The following is a 15,075-nucleotide window of genomic DNA, read 5'->3' as shown; positions in this document are numbered from 1 at the left end:
TTTTTTTTCTCAGAGATTCAGAGGCCATCATTCCCAACATCTTTTTCTTCCTGGTGCTGCTGTCTTACGAGCGTTACCACTCCAAGCAGATAATCAGCATCCCTAAGATCATCCAGCTGTGTGACGGCATCATGGCCAGCGGCAGGAAAGCTGTCACGCACGGTGAGAGGAATGCAAGCAACACACACACCACATAGGCACTTATTTCTTCTTTTGGTAAACATGTTTTACATACTTTTTTCCTTCCTCTACCAGCGATTCCAGCCTTGCAGCCAATCGTCCATGACCTGTTTGTCTTGAGGGGCTCCAACAAAGCGGATGCAGGCAAAGAGCTGGATACGCAGAAAGAAGTGGTGGTCTCCATGCTGCTCAGGCTTGTACAGTACCATCAGGTACAGTCTCAAATACAAGGCACATAGTATCTGCGTACCATAAAGTATTTTTAAGCGATCCAAGCCTTTTCTTTTCCTTACATGTGTCTTTATGTGTGTGTTGTAGGTTTTGGAGATGTTCATTCTTGTACTGCAGCAGTGTCACAAAGAGAATGAGGACAAATGGAAGAGATTGTCCAGACAGATCGCTGATGTCATACTTCCCATGATTGCCAAGCAGCAGGTGAGATATGCACACAGGTTAAGATGTTTGTGCTGTTAATCAGCTGGGAAATCATAGAATTTAATTTATGCAAGGTCATCATTGTGAAAAATCGGCATTCAAGTAAACTATTATCTGCTGTCAACTAACACATCTGTGTGTTGTGTCTCCACAGATGCATCTGGACTCCCCTGAGGCGTTGGGAGTGTTGAACACTCTATTTGAGAGTGTAGCACCCTCCTCTCTGAGACCTGTAGACATGCTGCTCAAGAGTATGTTCACCACCCCGGCCAGCATGGTGAGACATCTCATCTGATACCTGAATATATGCATACACATACACTTACCAAATTGTTGTACCTAAACATCTTGTCTACTTTTTTTTTATTTTTTTAAATTGATTGCAAAATGTTAGTGTTTTCCACAAAGTCTGAATTATAATCAAACCTCCGCTCCTCCAGGCATCAGTAGCTACAGTCCAGCTGTGGGTTTCCGGTATCCTGGCGGTGCTCAGAGTGCTCGTCTCTCAGTCCACTGAGGATATTGTCTTGTCACGGATCCACGAGCTTTCCCTCTCCCCACATCTCCTTTCCTGCCACACAATCCGCCGCCTCCATCAGCAAAACCCTTCTCCAAATGACCCATCCGCTGCCGACGTGCTCGGTAACCAGGAGTCTAATGGCGAGGCACAAAAAGCCCTGCCCGAGGAAACCTTTGCCAGGTTAGTGTGTTCACTGTTGTGTATATTTTGGAAGCCTCTGACATCAAGAATTTAGGGGTGTTGCTACTCCCTCCCTGCCTTCTTGCAATTTATTTTCCTTCACATGTCTGACTTCCCTGTCCTCACCCCGTCCCCTCCCTCCAGGTTCCTACTCCAGCTGGTAGGGGTGTTGCTGGATGACATTTCCTCCAGACGGGTTAAAGTGGACATTACAGAGCAGCAACACACCTTCTACTGCCAGCAGCTGGGCACACTGCTCATGTGTTTAATACATGTCTTCAAAAGTGGTGAGCATATATTATAATGTGTGCATATATTACATGTTATATTAAAACGTTTTACAAATCAGTGCACTTTGAATGTAAGCCAGTTTTCTTGAAAAAAATGACTAACCTTTCCCTTTTTCTTTTTCTTGCTATCCAGGGATGTTTCGTAGGATCACAGCTGCAGCCAGCCGCCTTCTGAAGGGCGAGAGTGGCAGTGGACAGACTGGCGGCTCTGAGGCTGGCCTCTTCTACCCTTTAGAGGGTCTGAACAGCATGGTGCAGTGCCTGATCACCACCCACCCCTCCCTGGTGCTGCTCTGGTGCCAGGTCCTCCTCATCATCGACTACACCAACTACTCCTGGTGGGCTGAGGTGCACCAGACACCCAGGTAAGAACAGTGAAGGCAGTATAACGGAATGCAACAAATACAAATGATAAAAACTAGAATGTTCTTACTAATTTTAGTGCACTAGAAACCATCTGACAATTCATTGTGCCAATTAAATGATGTAGATTTTCTGTTTATACTTGAGCTCGGCGCAGAGGGTGTAAGGATAGAAGGGTTATATGCTGTACAGATTGTAAAGCCCTTTATGATTTTCCGCTATATAAATAAAACTCCCTCCCAAACTTCCCGTCTGCCAACCCTGTGTCCATCCTCCTTTCTTTCCCTCTATCAGGAGACAGAGCCTCTCGTGCACGAAGCTGCTGAGCCCCCACTCCTCAGGAGAAGGTGAAGAGGATAAACCTGAGTCCCAATTATCCATGGTCAACAGAGAGATTGTACACAGGGGAGCCCTCATCCTCTTCTGTGACTATGTGGTGAGACTCTTTAAGAATGTCGGACAATACAAAATATTTACATACTGTTGAAATTAATTACAAATAAACCGTAATACTATTAATTATTTCTAGCTGCAAACCGTTGCGACACCATTCAAACCATTTAGAGTGACTCTTGCCAAGGTCGGGATAGATCTTGCTCTTTCAGTTCAATTGTGACTTTTTCCATCTCCTTTAGTGTCAGAACCTCCACGACTCAGAGCATCTGACATGGCTGATCGTCAACCACGTACGTGACCTCATCAGCCTTTCCCATGAGCCTCCAGTGCAAGATTTCATCAGCGCTGTGCACCGAAACTCAGCTGCCAGCGGCCTCTTCATCCAGGCCATCCAGTCCCGCTGTGACAACCTCACTACTGTGAGATTACATCTCTTTACCCTTGTCTTTTTCCTCTCATCTCAACTTCTGTTTTTCCTCTATATTCAGGTTGCCCAGTTTTACTCACTACTCAGTGTTCTACTTAATTCTCTTATTTCTATCATTCATTTCCACAATTGAATCTTATTTAGACCACCATGTTAAATATGTGTTAAATGCTGACGTGTATCATCAGTGAGGTAACACTTTTTTTTGCACTCATCTTTCTTTCTCTGTCTCTTTCTGCATGTGCTTCCCATTTTTCTTTGCAGCCTACCATGTTGAAGAAGACTCTGCAGTGTTTGGAAGGCATCCACCTGAGCCAGTCTGGCTCTCTGCTGATGCTGTATGTGGACAAGCTGCTCAGTACACCCTTCAGGGTTCTGGCTCGTATGGTGGACACACTGGCGTGTCGCAGGGTAGAGATGCTGCTGGCTGAGACACTACAGGTACAGTGAGGGTTTTCTTGTCACAGAGGAGTGTTCTTGTAATTTGAACACTTGATAAGGCCTAATTTATTGTCTTGCAAGTAGGCAACCTGTATGGGTTCAAAAGAATCATAAATCCATTATAATACAATTGGTAAACATACTTGGATGCAAATGTTGTGTCTATCGGTGAATATTTGGAGGGGAAAAGCTGAGAATGTTTTTACTTGGGTGTTAATGCTGAAATTTTGAACTTTAATGTAGTGTACTTGTCATCTCCTTCAAGTTGATATTTTGTTAATCCTTCCACCCTCTAGAATAGTATAGCTCAGCTGCCTGTGGAGGAACTGGACAGGATCCAGGAATACCTCCAGACCAGCGGCCTGGCTCAGAGGTAACGCTCACTGGCATTACAACCATTATGAGGAATAGCGTGCAGCATTAAAACACAGGGTATTAAGTTTTACAATGAAACATTCTGTTGTACACATTTACTCACATTAGATTTTATAGGAATAAACAGAATGTCAACAACAAAACCATAAATAAAACAAACTAGTTAATAAAAGCAAAACATTAAGATGTCCAAAACCAAATGGATTGAAATACTGGACCCTAAATGATGGGAAAACTACCGGCTCTAATTTCATTACAATGCGTAGCAGGGGAAAGTGACATTTAAGCATTACAGCCAACCAGACTTCTCACCTGTGCCTGTTAACAATCTCTGTCAAATTGGAAAAACTAAAGGTGTCATATCCTCGTTCATCTTTCCCGTCACAGGCATCAGAGGTTTTACTCCCTGCTGGACAGGTTCCGAGCCACTGTTGCTGACACCAGCAGCCCCACCCCTCCTGTGACATCACACCCCTTGGATGGGGATCCACCCCCTGCGCCTGAACTGGTCATTGCAGATAAGGTAATGAATCAGCGTTTGAGTCTGTATTCCAGGTTTGACTCTGTCTCGCTCACAAGCATGCAAGAGCAGCTTTTAGGAACTTTTTTGCTCAACAGCACAAAAGAAAAATACTTTTCTTGCGGACGTTTTGTCGTAGGAGTGGTATGTGGCTCTGGTGAAGTCCCAGTGCTGTCTTCGTGGAGACGTTTCGCTGTTGGAGACTACGGAGCTCCTTACCAAACTACCTCCTGCTGATCTTCTCAACGTTATGAGCTGCAAGGTAACACAGATACAAACACACACCACCCCTTTTTTTTATTATACATACTGACTCCACATTGACTCTATATTAACACCAACTTAAACTTGGTCATTTATTTTCCAGGATTTCAACCTCAGTCTGCTGTGTCCATGCCTGAGTATGGGAGTGCAGCGGTTAGCACGGGGTCAGGGGTCACTCTTGTTGGAGACAGCCTTGCAGGTGACCTTAGAGCAGCTTGCAGGGGTTACACAGTCACTTCCTGCCCCACACCAGTCCTTCCTGCCGCCCTCCCAGTCACAGCCGTACTGGGACCAGCTGGCTGATGTGTATGGTAAGAGTGGGAAGAATCAGGAGGAGAGATTGGTGGATTAAACACACAAGGCAGAGTCGTGTAATTTCTAATGCTGTTAGATCAGAGTCTGGCTCATTTAACAGACGAAGAAGAAGTTTAGATTTTAAGTAAGTTTAGTGAGCAGGAGGAGTTGTGTAAATCACTGAGTGCTATATATGACAAGCAGGAAAACTGTCAGTTTGAAGCCTGGAAAATCTGTGGACCTAGAGTTGAAGTATTCTCTGCATTAATGCATTCAATGCATCAATGTGTTTCAGATAAGCCAGGTTTCTACCCCAGGGTTTTGTCGCTCTGTCGAGCTCTGTCCCAGTACCTGCTCAGTGTAAGCCAGCTGCCTTCCTCACTACATATCCCGTCTGACAAGGAACACCTCATCACCACCTTCACCTGCACTGCCGCAGAGGTAAAAGACCACATATTAACATGTTAAACATTTGATTGTCTATTTGCCTGTTGAGTGTTTTGGGTGAGAGGACTGATTCTTGCTTGTAGATTCATAAAATGAAATGAACAAAAATATTTAATTTGTAGTTTAGAAAGATTTTAAGATTTCAATGCTTCACTCAGTACAGTTTACTTGACATTTGGTGCCATTTATGGGGATGGCATTTATCCATTACCTCAAGCATGAGCCACCAACATACAATCTTGTCTAGCGTTCAAATGTGTTAGTTATGGTTCTTGAACACGTGTGTGTCTCTCTCTCTCTTTGCCCAGGTGTTAGTGTGGCGTCTGCTCCAGGATCACGTGCCCCTCAGTGTGGACCTGCAGTGGGCTCTGTCCTGCCTGTGTCTGGCTCTGCAGAAGCCCTGCGTCTGGAACAAACTCTCCACCCCAGAGTACACCACACACACCTGCTCCCTCATCTACTGCCTACGCCTCATTATGGTTGCAGGTAAGGAGGCCAGGAGGACACATTTGTACATTTCCTATGACTTAATGTGGTTACATGCCATTTTAATAAACAAACAAACAAAAGCATTCTATGCTGATGGAAAAAACTTTGTCTTGGCCTTCCAGTGGCTGTGAGTCCCGGAGACCAGCTTCTGTATCCAGAGAAGAAGAAGACAAAGGCAGAGAGAGACGCTGAAGAAGACCAAGTGGACTCACCACATGCTGACCGTGAGCATTCACTTACAGAACCATTTAAACTGCTGGGTTGTTTCATGTAACTTAGTATTTCAGTGCTTTGCCGCATCACTCCATTCAATGTCTAATGGTGTTCTGAGCAGATCCCAGGTGAAAGCTGGAGGGAATATATGACAGATTCCCTCATTGTGTTGCAGACATGTGTGAGTGGCAAGCATGTGAAATCATGGCGGAGCTGGTGGAAGGCCTTCAGAGCATCCTTTCCCTGGGTCACCATAGGAACAGTGCAATCCCTGCTTTTCTCACACCAACCTTGCGCAACATTGTGATCAGTCTGTCCCGACTGCCTCTGGTCAACAGCTTCACCCGAGTACCTCCACTGGTCAGTATGTGAAAGAAATTGTATCTGTGGTTGTATATGTGTCTGCATGGCATACAGTATAAACTTTGACATACTGTGCTTGTGTGCAGGTTTGGAAACTGGGCTGGTCCCCACAGCCAGGAGGAGAATTCGGCACAACGCTGCCTGAGATCCCCGTGGACTTCCTGCAGGAAAAGGATGTCTTCAGAGAGTTCCTCTACCGTATCAATACACTAGGTACAGAAACACACACACACACACACACAGAGTTATGAAATGGGCTTTTCCCTATTGTCTCCATTCACCTGTGCACATTTAGTTTATAAATGTGGCATCAGTGAGGTTTTTTTGTCTGAATGTGACCTCTACATATTTCCTCACATAGGCTGGAGCAGCAGGACTCAGTTTGAAGAGACCTGGGCCACTCTGCTGGGGGTGCTGGTCACCCAACCGATCACAATGGACCAGGAGGAGGAGACGCAGCAGGAGGTATACGCACATACTATACTAAAAAAAACTCATGACTCCTATGTACCTGCTTAAACACTCACACAAATGCTTACTTTGATGAGAAACATCCACAAACATTTATTTGTTCAGAGAGTAAGCACTAAAATACTGTTTCATGATACCTGAAAAATTTAAATTCTCCTGAAATTCTGTTCCCCTCATCTATTTTGCTGTCTAGGAGGACTTGGAGCGTACCCAGTTGAATGTGTTGGCAGTGCAGGCCATCACCAGCCTGGTGCTGAGTGCCATGACTCTGCCCACTGCTGGCAACCCTGCAGTCAGCTGTCTGGAACAGCAGCCCCGCAACAAGAGCCTCAAGGCTCTGGAAACACGGTAGCTATGCAGCCCTTTTCTGTTTCCACTGTAGTAGTGCCCTAAAGAAATATGCAACAATATTTGGAGATTTTTTTGTGTGTGTGTGTGCCCAGATTTGGAAGGAAACTTGCAGTAATAAGGGGTGAAGTGGAGAGAGAAATTCAGGCTCTTGTGTCTAAGAGAGACAATGTCCACACACACCACCCTTACCATGCCTGGGACCCTGTGCCCTCTCTGTCAGCAGCCTCTGCAGGTAACGGACAACAAACATTTACACACTTTTTATATCTTTAGCTCCTGCAATGACGCCTACCACGTGTTTAATTTACTAAATTTCTTAATTTCTGTTTCAGCAGGCACACTGATCAGCCATGAGAAGCTACTGCTTCAGATCAATACAGAGAGGGAGATGGGCAACATGGACTACAAACTGGGACAAGTAAGAGACGCATGAAAGAAGAGGAAGGAAAAATAAAGGAAGCTTGAGGAGTGCTAGATTTTCAATAGTGTAATGCTAAGGGTTTGTTCTACTTGTCATCGCTCTTTCTCCAGGTCTCCATCCATTCAGTTTGGCTAGGTAACAACATCACCCCGCTTAGGGAGGAAGAATGGGGTGAGGATGAAGAAGATGAAGCAGACACTCCAGCACCCACCTCCCCACCCATATCTCCTATTAACTCCAGGTCAGACAAATAATTTGCAGGCATACACACATTTCTTCAGTTTCTACGCATATGCACTGAAACAAGCACGCACACGCCCTGACCTACTGCTGTCTGTCTGTGTGCTTTCAGGAAGCACCGCGCAGGTGTGGACATTCACTCATGTTCCCAGTTTCTTCTGGAGCTCTACAGTCAGTGGCTGATCCCCGGCTCCCCGAGTAACAGGAGGACTCCGACCATACTCGTCAGTGAAGTGGTCCGATCGGTGAGCTACGATGCACATGCTCAGATATCATCTCGCTTGTTCAGCTAAGGATCTGTCTGTTCACATTAGTAAAAGGTTGTCTAAAATACTAAAAAGAATCTTTATTAGATTAGAGGAATAAGCTTTTATTTCCTTAAACATTCTGAGAATAACCATTCTACAGACATACTAATGCCCAGTATCACTGGCTAGTGTGCAAATATGTGTAAATAAATTAAAATATTGAGCAAATATTTGAGGGTGGATCCAAGAAATAGGCCTATGACCTAATGTGAAATTTTCTTTAGGTTTCACATTAGGTCATGTTAAACTTGACCTAAAGTTTTTGTGGCATCTCTCTCTTGTCTCTGTAGCTGCTGGCAGTGTCGGACCTGTTCACGGAGAGGAACCAGTTTGACATGATGTTCTCCACCCTGATGGAACTACAGAAGCTCCACCCGCCCGAGGATGAGATCCTCAATCAGTACCTGGTGCCTGCCATCTGCAAGGCAGCTGCTGTGTTGGGCATGGTGAGTAGAGCTGTGTGTGGGTGGTGGATGGAGGAGGAGTGGGGCAAAGATGATTTTGTTATATAGAAGAGCTGTAATCATTTACCATTAAAGCTACAGACAATATGCAAGACACCTCAACCTTGTGTGTGTGTTTTTTTTTTTTTTTTTTAAAAGGACAAAGCAATAGCAGAGCCCGTGTGTCGCCTGTTGGAGACGACCCTGCGCAGCACCCACCTGCCCAGCCGCATGGGGGCTCTGCATGGAGTGCTGTATGTGTTGGAGTGTGACCTGCTGGATGACACAGCCAAACAGCTGATCCCTACCATCTCTGAATACCTGCTCTCCAACCTTAGGGCTATCGCTCAGTGAGTATCACACTCATCCTCTGTTTCAGAAACACACACACAAACAGACCTCATTTCATCTAATAAGCTGGATTAATGATGAAAGAGCCTCGGAGAATATGTGTTTAATGTCAGTGACTGCACTGTAAGTAGATCTTGAAATAAGTTTGTTTCATCCACCTTAATAAGGTGAAGAGTGCAGTGCAACTCTTGGCCACTAGGTGCTGCTCTTCACATTTCAAACAAATATCAACTGGTCTTTCTATTTAGTCCGTTTCGTCCAAAGTGTATTTGGGCCCATTACTTCATATATTTCTCTCCTCTCCTGTGTCCTGCAGCTGTGTGAACCTACATAATCAGCAGCATGTGTTGGTGATGTGCGCAGTGGCCTTCTACATGATGGAGAACTACCCTCTGGATGTAGGAGCTGAGTTTATGGCTGGAATTATACAGGTAAATAAGTCTTTTTCTTTTATTTTAAAAGAATCAGTCTGCATATTTGTGACAAATTAAGTTGTATCCTGAATACTTAAGTAACTCATTAGCTTTTTGCAGTGTGTCTGGCATTATACATCCTTTCCTTTTTGATCTGTTCTTTGTTTTCTTATCTCCTGCTTTTGTCCCCGTCTTCCAGGTGTGCGGTGTGATGGTGTCGGCCAGCGAGGACTCCACTCCCTCCGTCATCTATCACTGTGTGCTGCGGGGTCTGGAGCGCCTCCTGCTGTCAGAGCAGTTGTCACGCGTGGATGGAGAAGCGCTGGTCAAACTCAGCGTGGACAGAGTGAACATGCCGTCACCACACAGAGCCATGGCTGCCCTGGGCCTCATGCTCACCTGCATGTACACTGGTAAGCAAGACGCTAATTAACTGACGCACATCAAATCTACCACTGAATGCACTGTTGTATCTAGCATGTGGGCTAACTCACCAGCATGCACAACATTAAGACTGGTGCTACCATTACTGCTGCTGTGACTTGACTTTCACAATCCGCTGCTCACTATAGCATCGAGCTAGCTGGCTAACTCACCTGCATGGACACTCTTTATTAGTGGTAGACTAATTTATAATTGGCTATCCCCGCTTAAGCTTGCTGACCAGCAAGTTTAACTATTACTCTACCACAATAAAGCTGTGTCCCATTTATTCCTTGTGTTCTCATCCTAGACTCCATCCTTTCCTAATAGCATGTAAAATAAAGCGTTATCCCTGTGAAGTGACCCTTCCACCTCCTCCTACATATTTGCCTTTGCTATCATAAACTACAGAGCCCACTATCACTAGAATCTTTTTTTTAAATCTTGTTTGTTCAAGATAACTTGTGCATACAAGACAAAATATCTTACAGGACTTAAGGGGTTCTGTATTAACACCTTGCAAACACCTAAAAATATTGTATCATGTAGGATTTGATTTGCTGTTAAATGATACAAAAAGTGTTCCTCCACTCAACCCCAATCCCACTTGTGGCCTCTGATGTGTAAAAGTCAGTAAAGTAGTGTCCCATTTCTGCAGTTATTTTATCTCAACCCCTCACAGCTGTGAGTGACTGAAACAAAGGGGAAGTGTTAAAGAGGAAATCTGGGACAAGCTTAAGAATAACTATGTGGGAATGTGTTGCTGCAGCTAGGCGTACTGAAAAACTGACTTGCGAGCTTGCGCCTGACTGTGTATGCCAAAATTGCATGCAGCTGACAGTACATACTATCCACATGACAAATTGCTGAACGTTTTTATATTTAGTGATACATCAAAAGCGCACCGATTTTATATGCATGAGAGTCTCCATCTTAGATTAATGTTGTATAATGAAAGTATACTGTGCCCACAATTTCAATCGTAACAATAATTTGTCATAGTACCAAATTTGCATGTTTACATTTGCCACATTTACACATCAGCTGTCTTTACACCCACAGTTAGTAATGTCAGTAACACTTGCTTGTACTCACTGTGAACCATGTCATGACTAATATTAGCTATTTAAATTCATTACATCTCATAACAGTGTAACAGACATTTCAAAGCTCCAACCAGCCTTATATGATGGCATTTAGGAAAAAAAAATCCTGCTTGCACCCTGCATGTGATTTTATGTATTGTATACATCTGATATACCCTACCTCTAACCCCTACGTTGGCCCCAACTAACTCTAGCAACCCTAAGCATTTTCTTCTCCTTGTGCTGGCGGGTTAAATAACATTTCTTTGTTGCCAAGAGCAATCCAGCAAATTCTTTGAGTAAACCCAAACTCTTGCAAACCAACTTTTTAACTTTGTTCATACTTCCCTTTTATGTGCTTTACAGCTAAGCAAGCTGAAGCACATTCAGGTCACAGGAGAGGCTAAGCTAGAATGTAATGTACTCAAGAAACATGCAATAGAAAACCTCTAATACTTTAAGCACTAGTCACTTACAAAAGAAACTACAAAGGAAGGAATATAAAGCCAATTTGACTGAAGGTAGCTCCCAGAAATTCACCAATCTTCTATTTTGAGGTCAACTAAATTCTCATCTGAATCTTGTGATTATCGGTGTCCATACCCCTATTCTAACCTCTCCCCCACTGGTTCAACCGGTGCCACCCCCCCCTCTCGTCTTCTCAGCGGTGCTTGCGTCGGGTTCAGAAGTGACAGGGGTTAGAGGTCAGGTTGACTCTGGCTCTGCCGTAGCGGAGGCGGCGGGCGTCACAGCGGGTCATGTTGGTTTCTCCTCAGGCAAGGAGAAAGCCAGCCCCGCCAGTCGCCCCGCCCACTCTGACCCTCAGGCCCCAGACAGCGAGTCGATCATTGTTGCCATGGAGAGGGTCTCTGTGCTCTTCGACAGGTAGACGCACTCCCACACACACACATACACACACACACACACACCCTCACTTCTACATAAATTGCAGAGCTTTGGTAACAGAAAAAGACAACGTTACTTATTCTCCAGCTTTCTTCCTTCACCTTCAAGGTGATGATCTCTGTGGGTTTGTAGTGTCCAAAAAATAATTTGATGTTGGCAGCTGCTGTAGTTCTTGATAAACCGTAGATGCACTCGTTTTGTTTCCTATCATGATTTGCTCTTCCGTGGGGGGGTGTTTCCTGTTCGCAGGATCAGGAAGGGTTTACCCAGCGAGGCTCGAGTGGTGTCCAGAATTCTGCCTCAGTTTCTGGACGACTTCTTCCCACCACAGGACGTCATGAACAAGGTCATCGGAGAGTTTTTGTCCAATCAGCAGCCCTATCCGCAATTCATGGCCACTGTCGTCTACAAGGTCAGTAGTAGGGCATGAGTTCATGCCGATCAAAAATACATTTTCTCTCTGGCAGTTTATGCCCTACTATAACGAGCTGGAAAACATACTTTGCAGGAGAGTCATAAGACAGAATGTGATCTGATAAACGTATTTCGACATTTTGAGGTGTTTTGCTATTGTGAATGTTGGCTCACTGTCATGGCTTACTGGGATGACACATGGATAGAACAGAGCCATTATCAATGTTATTAGTAACACCTGTGCTTCTCCTACTTTGAAAAATGAAAACGGTTGTACTTCACTCTTTGTATTGTCAAATCAGATTCTTTCACCAGACAAATACAACAGTGCTCTCAAGTCTCTGCTCTTTTACTGGTAGTTTGCTTCTTGCAAGGAGCCTGACACAGAATTTCAATGAAGTTGTTACTTGGTACCTCCATTTTGACAACTCTAGCCAGCTCTTTGTCTAATCAGACCTGTTGTCTGATTTTAGACAAAGGTTGTCAAGACAACATCAAGCAGGAGCAGAGACACTGTGACCCTTCTTTCCTTTTTTTTCAGGGATGTAAAATAAAGAATAAACGAGATCAATGTCATTGTACTGTTACAATTGAGAGTATAATAAAATAAGAAGCAGCATGTCTGCAAAACCTCCAGTGAGAATCTAGCCCAGTACATGAAATCTGGACTGGTCAAACTGGGGGGAGTGGTTTAAGTGGTGATGCAAAACTGGCAATGCCTTTTTAAAACTACATGTTGTAGATGTAAAAAAAAATAAGCATGAATCTGTGACTGTATTGTGCATTTTTTTGTTGATTCCTTTCCCAAGTATATCTACATTGTCTATTGTTGCAAAAATCAAACTGAATGCTGGGCTGCTTTTTTCAGACGCTTTAAACAATGTCACACTTCAGTGAGATTTTAACTTTCCTTCTGCTGTGCATCCACCTCCAGGTTTTCCAGACACTCCATGCCACAGGCCAGTCATCTATGGTGCGAGACTGGGTGCTGCTGTCCTTGTCAAACTTCACCCAGAGGACACCGGTGGCCATGGCCATGTGGAGCCTCTCCTGCTTCTTTGTCTCTGCTTCCACCTCCCAGTGGATCTCAGCCCTGTATCCTTCCATGACATACAGTAAAGCTCATGAGCGAGACGCTGATTGAGTTGTTTATGTAGTAGCATAGAGGTGTAAATGTACCAAACAGTGTGAGCTGTTGTCCTTAACCCCCCTTGCTCTTAACCAGACTGCCACACGTAATCAGCCGAATGGGCTCCAGCGAGGTGGTGGATGTCAACCTGTTCTGCCTGGTGGCCATGGACTTCTACAGGCACCAGATTGACGAGGAGCTGGACCGCAGGGCTTTCCAATCTGTCTTTGAGACTGTGGCCTCGCCAGGCAGCCCTTATTACCAGCTGCTGGGCTGCTTGAAGTCAATCCACCAGGATACATCACTCTGAGGGTAGCGGACTGAGATGGACACGGAGGCAAAGAGAGTAGCTGTGGGGCGGGGGGGGGGATGAAGCACGCGGGGAGAAAAGTGGATTAGAGTGATGATTGTGGTAGGGTGAGAAACGAGCTCACCATATACACCTCAAGCTGAGACGGAGGGGAGGAAAAAAATGTGTTAGAATAATCTACTGTAGCCTCATCCGTTTCCCTCCTTTTCACTGATCTGAAATGAGAAGAACTACTGATGTCACCATGATGAATTCAGTAGTCAATCCGTATAACTATTAGGGTGTATGTTAAATGTAAAAGGACAGTCTCTGAATAGGAAGAGTGATTTATATGAAGGACACTGACTGCAAAACCTTCAAACTGTGGTTCTGCCTACAACCACAACCCCCTCCCCTGCACAGAGCATTCCTCGAGACGAACGACAGCACCTTCGAACACTTCCTCCTACCCAGCACCTTGATTAAAAAAACAAACATATAAAGATAACATTAATCAAACACAAAATTAGATTTATTTTCCTGTGAGGACTTGCTTGAGTATTGTGATGTCAGTAAAGTCAAATAGAGAAAAAAAAAATAGAAAATGCAAAGTATTTACTATATTTCAAGTTTCAATGCATCTATTTTTCAGTGCATTTTTTGTTAGAGTGCTTAAAGTCTGGTTAGGAAACTGACAATGGGCTGACACAGGAGATGTAGTCAGAAATGCCTGCTTAATGTTGTCAATAATTAGTATCTTTTGAAGACTTTTTTTTTTTTTTTTTTTTTTAAATATTTAAGTTACTTGTTGTCCTTATGTGACACACACAGAGTGAGTTAATAGTAAAATATTTTATGTGTAAGAATGATCACTAATAGCCATAGTAATTTGTTTTCAAGATGATGATGATGAGAAGCAGGGGATGGATGTTGCACATGTATACGTCACTGCAAAAAACGGGCAACTTGTTTGCACCCATTTCAGCAAGTTGTTACAGTTCCTGTATCTGTGCAGTGGCCTGTTGTGGATGCGTCATTGAGAGAACAAAGAACTAGACAGGTATATATTCATTTTCTGCCGCTTTCCAAAATTATACAGTTTTAATTGTTTTCAAGGGCCCATATACAGTATCAACACTTGAGACAGTGAAAACTGTTGAGCAAGAAGAATACCAAAATTGCAGTGTGGTTTTTTTTAATTTTTTTTTTTTTTTTATCAGTAGCAGAGGGGGAAAACATTTCCTCATGATTTTATGATATTGCTCATCTGTCTAGTCCTTTTTTTTTTTTTTTTTTTTTTTAAATTTCTTTCGAGTCTTGTATGATGATCCCACAGTGCACCTGAATGATTCCACCTGTCCATTTCCTGTACTTTTTTAATTCTCAGGATGTTAAGATGTGATTATTATTGTTGTAATAAGACAAAGTAATTTACAGTCATCTTTAAATGGAGTTACCTTCGTATCTTGTACAAAGTAATTGTAAAGTAATATGAAAGCCATGGTGCATGATAAGAACTGTGTAAAGATGAGAGATCTTTAAATTGACAGTAAGACAATGTGATGCCATTTTCTTTTCTGTCTGTCCGTTTTAAAACACACACATAGATATATGATCAGAAAAAGAAAAAAAAC

The 15,075-nt window shown here is 43.7% G+C and overlaps 1 protein-coding gene across 10 annotated transcripts in view; it reads left to right on the top strand.

Annotated features, from left to right (window-relative positions):
• htt (huntingtin) overlaps nt 1-14,039 on the top strand; it is a 30,182-nt gene extending 16,143 nt beyond the window's left edge. For 4 of the 10 annotated variants that reach the window (XM_042427394.1, XM_042427397.1, XM_042427396.1 and 1 more), the window contains 33 exons: nt 14-162; nt 256-392; nt 499-615; nt 770-892; nt 1,056-1,315; nt 1,460-1,602; nt 1,739-1,970; nt 2,263-2,404; nt 2,604-2,783; nt 3,056-3,232; nt 3,529-3,605; nt 3,995-4,130; nt 4,267-4,389; nt 4,495-4,702; nt 4,981-5,126; nt 5,441-5,618; nt 5,744-5,845; nt 6,010-6,194; nt 6,284-6,410; nt 6,559-6,662; nt 6,862-7,016; nt 7,112-7,251; nt 7,352-7,437; nt 7,551-7,681; nt 7,793-7,925; nt 8,279-8,434; nt 8,591-8,781; nt 9,099-9,213; nt 9,395-9,608; nt 11,369-11,588; nt 11,859-12,021; nt 12,958-13,118; nt 13,249-14,039. In XM_042427394.1, coding sequence (XP_042283328.1) covers nt 14-162; nt 256-392; nt 499-615; nt 770-892; nt 1,056-1,315; nt 1,460-1,602; nt 1,739-1,970; nt 2,263-2,404; nt 2,604-2,783; nt 3,056-3,232; nt 3,529-3,605; nt 3,995-4,130; nt 4,267-4,389; nt 4,495-4,702; nt 4,981-5,126; nt 5,441-5,618; nt 5,744-5,845; nt 6,010-6,194; nt 6,284-6,410; nt 6,559-6,662; nt 6,862-7,016; nt 7,112-7,251; nt 7,352-7,437; nt 7,551-7,681; nt 7,793-7,925; nt 8,279-8,434; nt 8,591-8,781; nt 9,099-9,213; nt 9,395-9,608; nt 11,369-11,588; nt 11,859-12,021; nt 12,958-13,118; nt 13,249-13,462 — 5,125 coding nt within the window. In that variant the 3' untranslated portion in view covers nt 13,463-14,039. The remainder of the gene's footprint in view (nt 1-13; nt 163-255; nt 393-498; nt 616-769; nt 893-1,055; nt 1,316-1,459; nt 1,603-1,738; nt 1,971-2,262; nt 2,405-2,603; nt 2,784-3,055; nt 3,233-3,528; nt 3,606-3,994; nt 4,131-4,266; nt 4,390-4,494; nt 4,703-4,980; nt 5,127-5,440; nt 5,619-5,743; nt 5,846-6,009; nt 6,195-6,283; nt 6,411-6,558; nt 6,663-6,861; nt 7,017-7,111; nt 7,252-7,351; nt 7,438-7,550; nt 7,682-7,792; nt 7,926-8,278; nt 8,435-8,590; nt 8,782-9,098; nt 9,214-9,394; nt 9,609-11,368; nt 11,589-11,858; nt 12,022-12,957; nt 13,119-13,248) is intronic. The other 6 variants (XM_042427399.1, XM_042427395.1, XM_042427393.1 and 3 more) reach the window with 3 other exon arrangements.
• The last annotated feature ends 1,036 nt before the right edge of the window (nt 14,040-15,075 follow it).

Source organism: Thunnus maccoyii, chromosome 2 (genome assembly GCF_910596095.1).
Source record: "Thunnus maccoyii chromosome 2, fThuMac1.1, whole genome shotgun sequence".
Classification (NCBI taxonomy): domain Eukaryota; kingdom Metazoa; phylum Chordata; class Actinopteri; order Scombriformes; family Scombridae; genus Thunnus; species Thunnus maccoyii.
The sequence above is the reverse complement of the archived record's forward strand: the minus strand, read 5'-3'. Positions and strand labels throughout refer to the sequence as shown.